The 12523-nt window shown below is 37.9% G+C and overlaps 1 protein-coding gene across 1 annotated transcript; it reads left to right on the top strand.

Moving 5' to 3' along the window:
- The first annotated feature begins 2075 nt into the window (after positions 1-2075).
- Positions 2076-11307, top strand: LOC141642886 (uncharacterized). Its single transcript, XM_074451867.1, has 5 exons — positions 2076-2388; positions 2504-3341; positions 9716-10125; positions 10889-10958; positions 11041-11307. Exons 2-5 carry the CDS (start codon positions 2614-2616, stop codon positions 11096-11098), a joined length of 1266 nt encoding a protein of 421 aa, XP_074307968.1. The 5' UTR covers positions 2076-2388; positions 2504-2613; the 3' UTR covers positions 11099-11307.
- The last annotated feature ends 1216 nt before the right edge of the window (positions 11308-12523 follow it).

The following is a 12523-nucleotide window of genomic DNA, read 5'->3' as shown; positions in this document are numbered from 1 at the left end:
AGAATGCATTATAATATTAAAACAAATAACGTTTTATTTTTGCATTATAAATAAGTTAATTACCCCGTTGCAACGCACGGACATTCAAACTAGTCAAATAAGATTCCACATGAATATATTTTAACTTATGTATCAAGAGAAAATTGAAGTTGAATGTCCGCTTGTTAATAGTGTGCAAAAGAGAAACATGCAAAGTGGAGTTGAATGGAGGGAGTATTTGAAGAGTAATATATATCTAATTCAACAAACTTGATCGACTCGTCAATGTATAAGTTAATTCTTTATGAGTATATATGTTATATATTATCAATACCCACTGCAGCCGGTATAGCAATCTGTTCACAATAAGAAGAAATTAATTAGTATGATTCACACACCCAAACACACAATAAAGAGACATATAGATGCCCAATATGATCATATAGCTGATAAAATTGACATGCATGCAAAATAATATGGTTAAATTAATAGTATAAACAACTACTCCCTCCCATTCACAATAAACCTCCCATTTCATTTTGGCACAAATATTAAGGAAACACACTACCCCACCATATAATTAAATTTGAACCACACAAATACACTACCCCACTATACAATTAAATTTGGACCACACAAACACTTACCAAAAAAGGAAATAGGGAGGATATTGTGAATAGACGGAAAAGGAAATAGGGAGGTTTATTTTGAATGGGAGGGAGTATAATACAAACAAACAAACTAATCTAGCTAAAAAATCAAAACAAAAAGTGAATGTCAATAGTTATGGCGTAAGGAAGGGAGGAGTCTAAAAGGAGTTAAAAGACTATATATATAGGAATAGTTAACCGTGAATTGGTTTAGGATCACAAATTCTTGTTTCAAACGGATACTTTTGGTCTTATTTGTCAGACGGATGAAATGTTACCATTTTTTAAGAAAATGTAACCAATTAATTCACAAAATGTTATGACTAGAGGTGTCATTTTTTACCCTGAAAATGATGTGAACAATAATGGTAACATGTTATCAAAAAATAACAACATTTTATTGTAAAATGATGACATGTTACCCGTCTTATTTCAGACCAAAAGCAATGATCTTAAGAAAAACGAACCGGTTTAGAATACGTGAACAAATTGTAGTCCAACTAAAACACTTTTCGTTCAAAGACTAAAAAGGTGGTACACGAGTAACGTTCTACACAAATTATTGTTTGTGACGGCATATATCCGTCACTCTTGAGTGACGGATACCATTTTACCTCACAAATTACCCACTTTTTCTCTCTCTGGAACACTATTCATGTGATTCCCTTTCTCCACTAACCCATTTTGTTACCATTTTATCTCACAAAATATCCGTCACAAATGGTAACCCGTCACAAGGGAGACCAATTGAACGTCCTAAACTGATTAGATAGCTTTTTGATTATTATGTTTATACTCCCTCCATTTTTTTATATATGACGTTTTACATTTACGAGGTAAGCCTTTGACTTTAATATTTACAAAAATATATTTGTTCAAAAAATATAAAAATAGTACCATTAAATTCCTTACGAAAAACTCTTTCATATGAATATACATATCATAATATTTAGTCTTATATTTTAAGAGATATTGAAGAGAGAAGGAAGTGTCTCGAAATGTGAGAAAGTCATATATAAAAAAATAGAGGGAGTAGTTAATTAATGTTTAGTACTTCCTCCATTCAACTCCACTCTACCATATTACCATTTTCATCCATTCAACTCCACTCTACCACTTTCCAAAAAAAGCATGAAAAATTACCCTTTTATCCTTATTACAATCTCTTATTTACATACTTTGCCACTACTTGGCAGTTGGCACACTAAAATCAACACTCATTTGTACTTTTATTATTTAATAAACCATCTTTCACACACCCATTTGTACATCTATTACTTGTTTAATTATCTCCTTAATATTTGTGCATTTTACAATATGGTAGAGTGGAGTTGAATGGAGGAAGTATTTGACAAAAGTTGAAGACTCTATAATCTCTCGAAAAGAAGCTTCCTTTAATAATATAGATAGATAGATAGATAGATATTGATTGATTGATTCCTTTTAAAAATCAACATTCAACACCACGAATTTCAAAACCTTCCCTTCTTCCTCCCCCTATTCCTCTTCCTTGGTTATTTCCAGAATTACTCCCTCTTATTATCTATCATCAATCATCAAAGGGTATATAAAACTGGAGGGAGGGTTGAACTTGCAAGTATATGGATTGTTACAATTTGACATGTTCTTCAGCTACTTTCACCGCATCCCTACCGTCTATTACTTCCGCCCATCTATTTGCTTCAGCCTCCTCTAGATTCACATTCTCCCCCTGGTTCCGCTACCGTAGCTTCTTATTTCCGCTTTAACTCTGTCTCCGGTTCGCTTCCTCTCCTTATTTTCCTTGTTTTTGAATATGTATATAGGATTACCAAATAGGCCAGTGGATATTTTTGACAGCTTCTAAACTTTGTTCGATTTTTGAGGTTTTACAGGTCATAGAAGGTGAAACTTTATAAAGTGTTGGCTTTTCTTACAAGGATAATTTAGTTAGGGAGAGGGGGTTATCTTCGGGGATCATCCCTTGCAGCGTATGTGAAGGCATATGATTGTAAGCAAGGGTGATCCATCGATGTACAAGCCACGAGAAAAGAGCACTGGTTGGGCTGCATTTGACCACCAGCAAAGACGTCAAATTAGTGGTCATAGTCCCGTTAGCAGTGACCCCTTTCCTTCTTTGTCGAGTACCCTTACCTTGTTTCAAAACCCCGAAAAAGTCTCCCGAAACAAGCAGTTATCCATGAAACCCTTCTCATCGGTCGTGGGTTCACCTGATTTCGAACCTCCTGCACAAGATAATAGCAAGAGTAGACAATCTGAAATTGGTAACTCTAGTGGCATACTGAGGGAGACTTCTGGTGATACCAACTTTGATGAAGCTTTTAGATGGCTTAAACAGCAGTATACTTGGGCTGATGCTAATTTGATTGACGATATTATGGTTGCTGCGGACAATGACCCTAACATCGCGTCATCCTTTTTGAAAGCCATGATCTCTGATAATGTCTTGAAAGACAGCAGGTGTCGAGATTCTGTGAACAATGTCAAAACTTTACCTGGGAAGGTTCTTTCTTCCATGGAGGCATCCGCTGGTAATCACAGCCAAGATGGAAATAGCGATTTCACTGTTCTTGGTGAAATGTTTTCTGATAATTTAGTGAAAATTAGTTCAATATTGGGACAGTTGACATCTGTACCTGTACCTGTCGAGCCTGAGTGGGAAGATGATGATCTTTACTTGAGTTGCCGTAAAGATGCAATTAAAATGATGAGGTATGATTTTCAGTATTTCTTATATCAACTATCAAGTCATCTTTCATTACTACAAACTTAAGAATGCGTGTTCGTCTTTAATTTAGACTATTGTTTAACTTACACTAGTGTGGATAGGTTATTGAACTGTTGTGAAGGAACATAAAATTGTCTCCAACTTGTGATAATTTTGATATGAAGTAAAAATTGTTGGAATCTTAATATATTCATCAAGTTATAGGGTTACAATTGTAATTATATTTGTCGCGCTATTTTGAAAATGACCAACAATTAAAGCGACGACATGAGGTGATATATTGGTTAGGGGTATTAAAGAGGTCGTGGGCCTAATGTGTAAAACCAGTTTGATATTCCTTATCGATGAGCGGTGGTCTCGGATATTACATGGAGTAACCCCGTATAGGGTTATTCTATAATAAAGGGTTTGGTCCCCAATTGAACGCACTCTCCCGCACTAGATCTCAAATTAGGGTCTATTGTGAGTCTCTCTATCTCCCATCAACAACAGTGATAATAATAAGGTTGTGCGTAGCAATTGAAATGCCTTTCGATCTTAGTGCCTTTCGAGTCCGAGGAGAGTGACCCTCCCTCACAATGGGAGGTGCATTCTCATGAGGTCCATGGCTACGATCAGCCATGGCCAATGTCCTCCCCATGAATCTTTGGATGATTCACGGGGGTAGGCTTTAGTATAAATATATTTTGCATGGTTCTTTTCCAACTTAAAAACTTTGGATTGTGGCTGATTAAGAGGTGTGTATTTATCGTACCTGGGCTGAAAGGTTCTTCCATCCTTCTTCTTTCCTAGGGGATCTTTTATGCTTGTGTATTTATCGTACCTCGGCTGAAAGGTTCTTTCATCCTTTCTTCTTTCCTTAGGGATCTTTTATGCTACAATCCCCCTTTTTACTGGTGTTGCGCGTCTCCCTTGTGGTCTTCCTTTTAGGGTTTGCAAAGTCGGCCATTGGTGGAATTGTTTTCTGGTACTCCTAGCGTCTATACCCTTTTGCCACTTATTTGGCTTAGATTAGGGATCTCGGGGGTTTCCTCATCATCTCGTCTTTGAACAGACCTTCAGCCAATCAGTGTGTCAAAGCCCATACTGCCATGAGCACTTTCAAGCCTCGTATATGTTGGTTTTGAGGTTAAAGAGTCTAAGGTAGTCTTTGTTGGGCTAATTTTCCTCTTGGCGTATGCGGAACAGCTCCGTGGTGGTCCTTTCCCTTTTATTATTCCTCGCATACAAATCTAGGAAAGCTTGGATGAGCTCGCTGTAATGGTGGATTGACCTGGCTAGTAGGCCCTAGAACCAAGGTTACCTCCTCGTAAGCCTTAGACCACACACTTTTTGTTCTTTCTTGGGGTTCTACCCCTTTTGCTACTCCTTTGGTTACCCTCGGAGGTGTTCACTAGGCTCATCGGCCTTTTTGTGACATTGAGATGTGACAATGAGATGACCGCCAGCGTGGGTGAGCTTCAACCTCCTGTTCGAGGGGGTGTTTGGCATAGCCTTTGTAAACATGATGATTAGCGGCCTTAACTTGAGCCAGTCAAAGAGTAAGCTCATTGAAAGGTGTATTGTACATTGGCTATGTAGAAGTGTCATCCTTCGTTTTACAGGGTTAATGAATCTTTCTTCTTCCTTTGTCCCTCTAGCTGTTGGGTTGTCCCACGCGTCACTTAGTGGAGTGTGGTCTAGTACCCTCGGAAGAGTGCGCCGCTAAATTCGACCAGTTGAGGTTGTATTCTTGAGGACTTTTGGTACAAACGGCGCCAAATTGTTTCGGTTATAAAACAATAGATTAGATGGCTAAATGAGATTAGTCTACGGGTTGGGCCTTCTCACTAGCTTGAATCACTCTCTCTTTTGCTACTTCACGTGCGTAAGTCAAATGCACAAGAATAATCGGAAGGTAGGCTGAATGCTATGTTATGGGTACTATATGAATGAATCTTCTTAGTGGGCATCCATGAAGTATATATAGGCTCTCCTTGGTGGCTTGGGCTTTAGTTAGGGTTGCCCTAATTGCCTTATAGGAAGGAATGTTCTAATCCACGTCTAATTGGGCTTGGTTGTTCCATTCCCCAAAAGTTACCTCCTTGTTTCTTCTATATATGATAATAACCCCATCGCAAGTATAGTTTCCCTATTTGGTCACCACCACCAACAACAAGAACATGAGAGCCTTAGTCCCAAAATGTTTTGATTTCCCAAAATAATTTGATTATATCATCTGAAACCGTCTAGGGTATCCAATAAAGCTCCACAATATACACGATTTTAAGTAAAAAGAGCTCAAAAAACATAGTAGTATATTAAAAAAAAAATAATTATGAAAATAAAATGACAAGTAAACCAAATTTTTATTTTTTAAAAAATAAAAAATGCAAAATAAGAATAAAAAGGAAAAGGGCAATTTGAAAGAGTAGAATAACTAGAAATATAATAAATAAGACATGTGAGAAATCAAACTCCATCGTTCACTCGTATCATTTCTGCAGTGTCATGGTAGGGGTTTCTCATGTTTGAAGAGGCTTGCTCAAAGAAATGCAACAGTCAATAGGACTCTTGTAAATCTGGAAAGCAATAGCTGAAAAACAAAATTGAAATGCACTCTTTTGTGGGATTTTCTTGTGAATAATGATGCACAATGCAATTAGGGCTATTTTTGTGAAATGATTTTCTGAAAGTAAATGCAACAGATAAACAAGGATATAATTATCAATTTAATATCCATAGAAATTTCACAGGAAATTAAGCTAACAATTTGGGCAATTTAAATCCAATTTACCTAAACCAAACAGCAAAGATAAACAATCCACATGCAGATTGCTTAATCCTTACTAACAGACTTTGATCAACACCCACAGTCTATCAGGCATGACTCTCAACTACAGGCATGACTCTCAACTACAGACTACAGTCTATCAGGCATGACTCTCAACTACAGGCATGACTCTCAACTACAGACTAAGCACAAGTTGAAAAGATTTAACTTTGAGAAGAAATCTCAGGTTTTCTTAATTCATCATAATCTACTTTGTTACAATGAGAAGTGTCCCTTATATAGAGGGGATACATGAGTAGATAAGACCCTAAAATTTAAAAGTTCATCCAAGGGTGGAGAACATTTTCATAAAACAAAATGCATAAAAACTGAAATAGAAAAAACAAATGCTGAAATTAAATTCTCCCATTGGCTCTTTTGAGGCTCCTCTTTTGTTCTCTTGTGTTGTGAGTAGGTGAGGTCTTGGTAGCTCAAAAAGGACTCTGAAAAGAGCTTAGAAGTTAGTCCTTGTCGAGGCTTGGGGTTGGTGTAGCGGTAAGAGGGAAGAAAACAGGCAACAGTCCAAAAGGAGGACCACTAGATGTCACTTTCAATGCTTAGAAATTGTTGCTTGCTTTTCTCAGGCCAAAAGTCCTCTTACCTTGAAACCAAGCTTGTCATTTATCATCCCATGACATAAGGACTCTGTTAGACTCAATATCCATCCTTAGACGTGATAATTTTGGCAGGTGAAAGGACTAAAATGCCCAGTTGCATTCCTGGAATCAGCCCTGTCTTGCAGGCAGGATTACTCTTAGCTCTGAATGAATTAGGATGCCATCCAGGTGCCATATGAAATCTAGTAGAGTTAGCTTTACTCTCCAATTGGAATCACACAAAGTAATGCCCTGGAACTTGAGATATAAGGCTTAGAGCAAGTTTAGGTCAGATTTGGATGTTCAGCATTTTGAAAATTCATAGCTCTTAGCTTAGGTTGATTAAAAATGCCCAAGATACACCAAATGAAAGCTAAGCTAAGGATGTTAGCTTCATCTCCAAAAAGAATTATCCAAAAATCACGTGTACATCTTGAGTTATTCAAGTTTGAGCACTGACAGAGTGACAGGTCAAGGTCAATTTCAGAAACTGAATTGCATTTATTCGTGTGTGTCTTGAAGTCTTATTGTGAAAAATCTACTAAACTAATATTGTTGATTCCAAAACCACAGCAAAGTAGACTTCCTCAAGATTCTAACCATATAAAGAGCAAAAATTTTAACCATCTAAATCTCAAGATATGACCATTTGAATTCAGATCTGAGATTCTGAAACTGTTGGAGCATTTCAGATCTGCCTGGTTCATTTGAAAAATGCATTTCTCTCAAGATAAAATAGCTTTTGGTCCTATTCCAAAGCTCATAGCTAGTTAACACCTTAAGCTTTCCAATTACACAAGAATCAAAGGATTTGCATGAGTAGAACTTTAGATTTGGATCTTCAAAGTCAGGTCTGTTGCATTTGATGTTCAGAGTGCAATGTAAAAACTCGTTTTTCTTCCTCTCAATTGCTTTTAGTTGTGGCATTTCTTTGGGCAGTTCCATTGGCTGTTCTTTTGGCATGGAAATGAAGGACCCTTTACCCTAGCTCCTGCTGCAATTTCTCTCCATAGTGTTCTCTCCATCGCCATGTCCTTATCAATCCCAAGGAATATCAAATCATTCTCAATCACCTCTATCCAAGTTTTCTAAGGTCTACCTTTACCGCTCATAAACTTTCCTTGTCCCCAATTTTAATCTGTTCTCTCCTCCCGAGGCAACTTTTACCTTCTCCCTAACCACCTCATTTCTAAATCGATCATTCCTTGTATGGCCACACATCCATCATAGCATACACATCTCTGCCACATTCATCTTATGAACGTGACATTGTTTCACGACCCCAAACATAACCACTTGGTCTAAATCCACTAGCTTCCAAAGTAGTCCTCCATAGTTCCTTCGTCTCATCGATCAACAAATACATCATACATGAAGGAATGTCGTCTTAAATTGACCTTCTCAACTCGTCCATGACTATAGCTAAGAAAAAGGACTAAGAGCCGAATCTTGATGCACCCCAATCGTAATCGGAAACTCTTATGTCCTCCCAAGGTCCTTCGTACACATCTTTTATTAGGTCAATGTATTTTCGTTATACCCCTTTCTTCGCTAAAGCCCACCAAAGTACGTTGTACTACACTTGGGTACCCCATATGCCATCTCTAAATCAATATAAACGATATGCAAGACTTTTGTTCCTTTCTTGATAATGCTCCATCATTTGTCTCATCAGATGAATGCTTCCATAGTTGATCTTCCCAGCGTAAATCCAAATTGTATATGTGTACACATTTCTTTAGCCTTTGCTTAATCACTCAGTTCCCATAATTTCATCGTACGACTCATTTAACTTAATTACTCGATAACTAGAGCATCTTGAACATCACCTTTGTTCTTATGCAGAGGGATAAGAGTACTTTTCCTCCACGCCGACGACATCTTATTGTTTCTCCAAATCTTTGTTAAATACCATGGTTACCCATTCAACTCTTTTTTACCCCAAGCACCTCCAACTTCAATAGGTATACCATCCGACTCTTCTGCTTTCTTCGATCTCGTCCAACTCAAAGCCATCTTGACTTCACTTTTTTGAATCCTACGCATAAATTCTCGATTAACCATAGTCGGAGGGATGTATACATCTCCAATCTCGTCCTTGTTGGCCATTGAATAAAGTACCAAAGTATGACCTCTATTTGTCATTTATTTCCTTATCCTGAACCATAACCTTTTGATCACTATCCTTCACACATTTAACTCTCCCTAGATCTCTAGTCTTTCTTTCCCTTATACAAGTTTATATTTCCCTTTCCCCTTCTTTCGTATCCTATCTTGCGTATACTTTCTGATTGATTTTTGCCCTTGCATTACGCAGTGCCTTCCTTTTTTTTTTTATCTACTCTGCTAGCCTCTTTGTACTTCTCATTGTTCTATGTGCTCATGCACTTTCCTAAAACTTTATGGCAATCACGTTTGGTCTTTATTGCTTGCCTCACATCAGTATTCCACCAAGTTGTGTCCTTACTCGATGTCGTAATTAAGATATAGTGATGAAACATGAAAGTCACTGCTGCAGTGCTGCTTCTTGACTTTAACAATTAACATGTTGGGATAATACACTACCCTCGCCATTATGTTAGTTAACTAAGTATAATACAAGTTCAGGTTTTATTTTTACAAGATATAGAAAGAGGCTTCATTCATTCATTCAAAAAACAAGATGTCGGAAGGGGCCAATTATTTCGTATGGACCAAAAAAGAAATAAAGATAATGTAAAGGGGATAAATGTAGTACATATTAAGACAAACGCATAAACCTAACCATTCTTACATTGATTTCTTAGATGTCAATCTTGCTTGTATCTATTCTTGTTAGTACTTTCAGAATTTAGTGGTTCATTTTCTTATTTCATCTAGTTGCCTGTTTACATGTTGCTGATCGACTGGTATGTTAGTCATACTTGGCTACTTGGTCATAAACGCTCCTCTGTTTTAAACTATTTGACAGGGCAGCTACTCATCACTCCAAGGCAGCAACTAATTCGTTTCAAAGAGGTGATCACTACTCGGCCCAACAGTTTTCCTTCAAAGCACAGGAAGAATGGGAATCTGCGAATAGGTTGAATGCAAAGGCTGCCCGTGAAATTTTGAGTATTCGAAACGAGTGTAATGGGATTTGGAGGTTGGACTTGCATGGTCTTCATGCATCAGAAGCAGTGCAAGCATTGCGGGAGCATCTACACAAAATCGAGATTCAGTTGTACCTCAAGGGTTCAAGTTCTCTTGGTCTTCCAAATGATTCTAGGACCAACGCAGATGTCTTACATGCTTCATCATTGAATGGGGACAATAAGATGGATAAGATCCGTGAACAGGCTTTATGTGGGCCAAATTTAAAATGGTTGGAAGTCATTACAGGTATTTACTATGTTTTGTGTCACAAAGTAGCAAATGTCCATGCTTTCTGAACTTTTCGACTTTTTAAGTTCTGGTTGTTATGATAAAACGGAGAACAAACTATTGGTTTGGGTAAAAACACAGGCCTACGTGAAAACACCAACTGTTTTACGTTCCTACGTTACTTCCAACTCTTTTAGTTGAGCATATCCATGTCCGAGATGACAATCAAGGATATGAATACTTAATCCATCATCCGTGCCTGACCCTTTCTGTTTCAACACTACTCTTAGTAGCTATGGGAAAGAATCACTTATGTTCCAAATATTTTGGTAAATCACTTTCAATTTTCAAAAACTATATATCTGGTAAATTTCCTGGTTTAGAGAGATGTTTTCTTCTACCTGTGTCCTTATCTTTAGAGAGTTTGGAAAATGGAGTCATGACGAGTCCGACACAGAGAAATATACCGTGCCCGAGAGGCCGAGACACCGAGTAACATAGTTGCCTGCATTAATTTAGTGGGATATTTCCCCCCTAAAAGTGTTTTAACAAGACACTATCATGGCTGCGAATTTTAGGTAGAATCATGAGGAAAAGGACGCAGAAACTTTTTGCTTTTCATTATCAGTGAGTGGTCAATGATTGTCTTCTCCACGGCTGTTTTCCTGTTGTATATGGAACATAGTCAACATTAACAAAACAGCAGTTTTTCTAGCCTTATGTTCCTTTTCTAGCCCCTTTGTACTTCGCAAAGGTCAATGATTGTCTTCTCCCTTGGCAGGCATAGGTAACCACAGCCGTGGAGGAGCCGCACTTCCAACAGCAGTGAAAACCTTTCTTGTCGACAATGGGTGAGAGCTGGTTTTGGATTCTTTACATTATGAGATCAAATGTTGACATAGTTCCATTACCTTAAAATTGTTGACATTGCAGGTATAGGATTGATGAAGCTAGGCCAGGGGTAGTTATGGTCCGGCCTAAGTTCCGTTGAATGACGATTCCCATGTTTCTGAGTTATGTTGTAAACTTGTAATCACCAATAAATTGTACTTTATTATCCGAGTTAAATGTGATCCGTATCAACTGTGTATTTGTATTTTGAACAAGTTACACTAGCTTCGGATTACTATTTATTGTTGATTAACTAGTATAAATCCTGTGCTATAAAGGTACAATATTTATGAATTTTTTCTTTTTTAATATATTACTCCCTCCATTCAACTCAACATTGCATATATCATTTTTGCACAAATATTAAGAAAACTATATTATAGTAATAAAAGTACAACAAGTGGATGGAAAATGTTAGTATTGTGTGTAATTTGTGTTGAAAAAGTGGGCCTTAATAGTGACATTATAGTATTATAGTATTAAAAGTACAACCAAATAAGGAAATGTGTAATGTGGAGTTGAATGGACCAAAAAGGAATATGTGTAATGTGGAGTTGAATGGAGGGAGTACTAACTAAATTTCAAGCCCGGACGTTGTGTGGGTCATTCCACAACATTGGTTGCTTTGTATGCTTAATACTTTCTCCCATCCACTCCAAAGGTAATATGGACCCACTTTTTATGAGAGGAAAAGTGGGTCCATGTTACCTTTGGAGTGGATGGGAGGAAGTATAAAAGAGTGGAGGTGACGGATTCATAGAATAAAAGCAAAGTGTTTAAAGCCTGAGGTTTTGAGTATGGCTATGGAAACAATAGAACATCTTTTTCGTGACTTTCCTGTGTCACGAAAGTTGTGGGCTTGTTCAGAGATTGGCATTCGTACTGAAAATGGGTCTCACTTGAGTATTGGAAAATGGCTCATTGATTGGATCGGTACCTTGCTAAACTTGAGGATTCGGATGTTCGATTGGTTCGTTTTATAGCTATGTTCTGGGTTTTGTGGAGTGTCAGAAATCGTATCCTCTTTCAGGGGGCGACTTTTCATCCGACAATGTTTTTTAGGCAATGGTCAGAGGTGGTGGGGACAGCGGATAAGGCTTTGAGCATGGGTAAACCTGGTAAAAATGTCATGGGTCACAAGGACTCGGGGTGGCAGGATGAACAGTTTCTCTGGGTTCGGGAAAGCAAGCATGTTTGTGTTGTGGGAAACATCAGTTCTTGTGAGCATTTGAGGATTATGGTTGATGCAGGTTGGAAATCCTTTGATAATGCCGGTATAGGATGGGTCGTCTTCTCGGAAATTGGGGATATTGTCTTCTCGACAAGGAGAAGTGTTAGAGTTGAGTCAGCTTTACAGGCTGAAGGTTTGGGGTTACGAGAGGTTCTTCTATGGGCCGTGAGTCGGGGGATTCGTCATTTGGAGGTTTCCTCGGATTGCCTTTCTCTTGTTTGTTTTCTTGCAGGGATTCAAAGACCACATCATCAAGTTGTGGATATCCTCAACGACATTCAAGCTCTTGCCTCT

This window comes from Silene latifolia, chromosome 2 (assembly GCF_048544455.1).
Source record: "Silene latifolia isolate original U9 population chromosome 2, ASM4854445v1, whole genome shotgun sequence".
Taxonomy (NCBI): Eukaryota; Viridiplantae; Streptophyta; class Magnoliopsida; order Caryophyllales; family Caryophyllaceae; genus Silene; species Silene latifolia.
This window is presented reverse-complemented; position numbering and strand designations above follow the sequence as displayed.

Coding starts and splice junctions, on each gene's coding strand:
- LOC141642886 (XM_074451867.1), top strand. CDS start 2,614: ATGATTGTAAGCAAGGGTGATCCATCGATGTACAAGCCACGAGAAAAG. Junction 3,342..9,715: donor GATGCAATTAAAATGATGAG/GTATGATTTTCA, acceptor ACTATTTGACAG/GGCAGCTACTCATCACTCCA. Junction 10,126..10,888: donor ATGGTTGGAAGTCATTACAG/GTATTTACTATG, acceptor CTCCCTTGGCAG/GCATAGGTAACCACAGCCGT.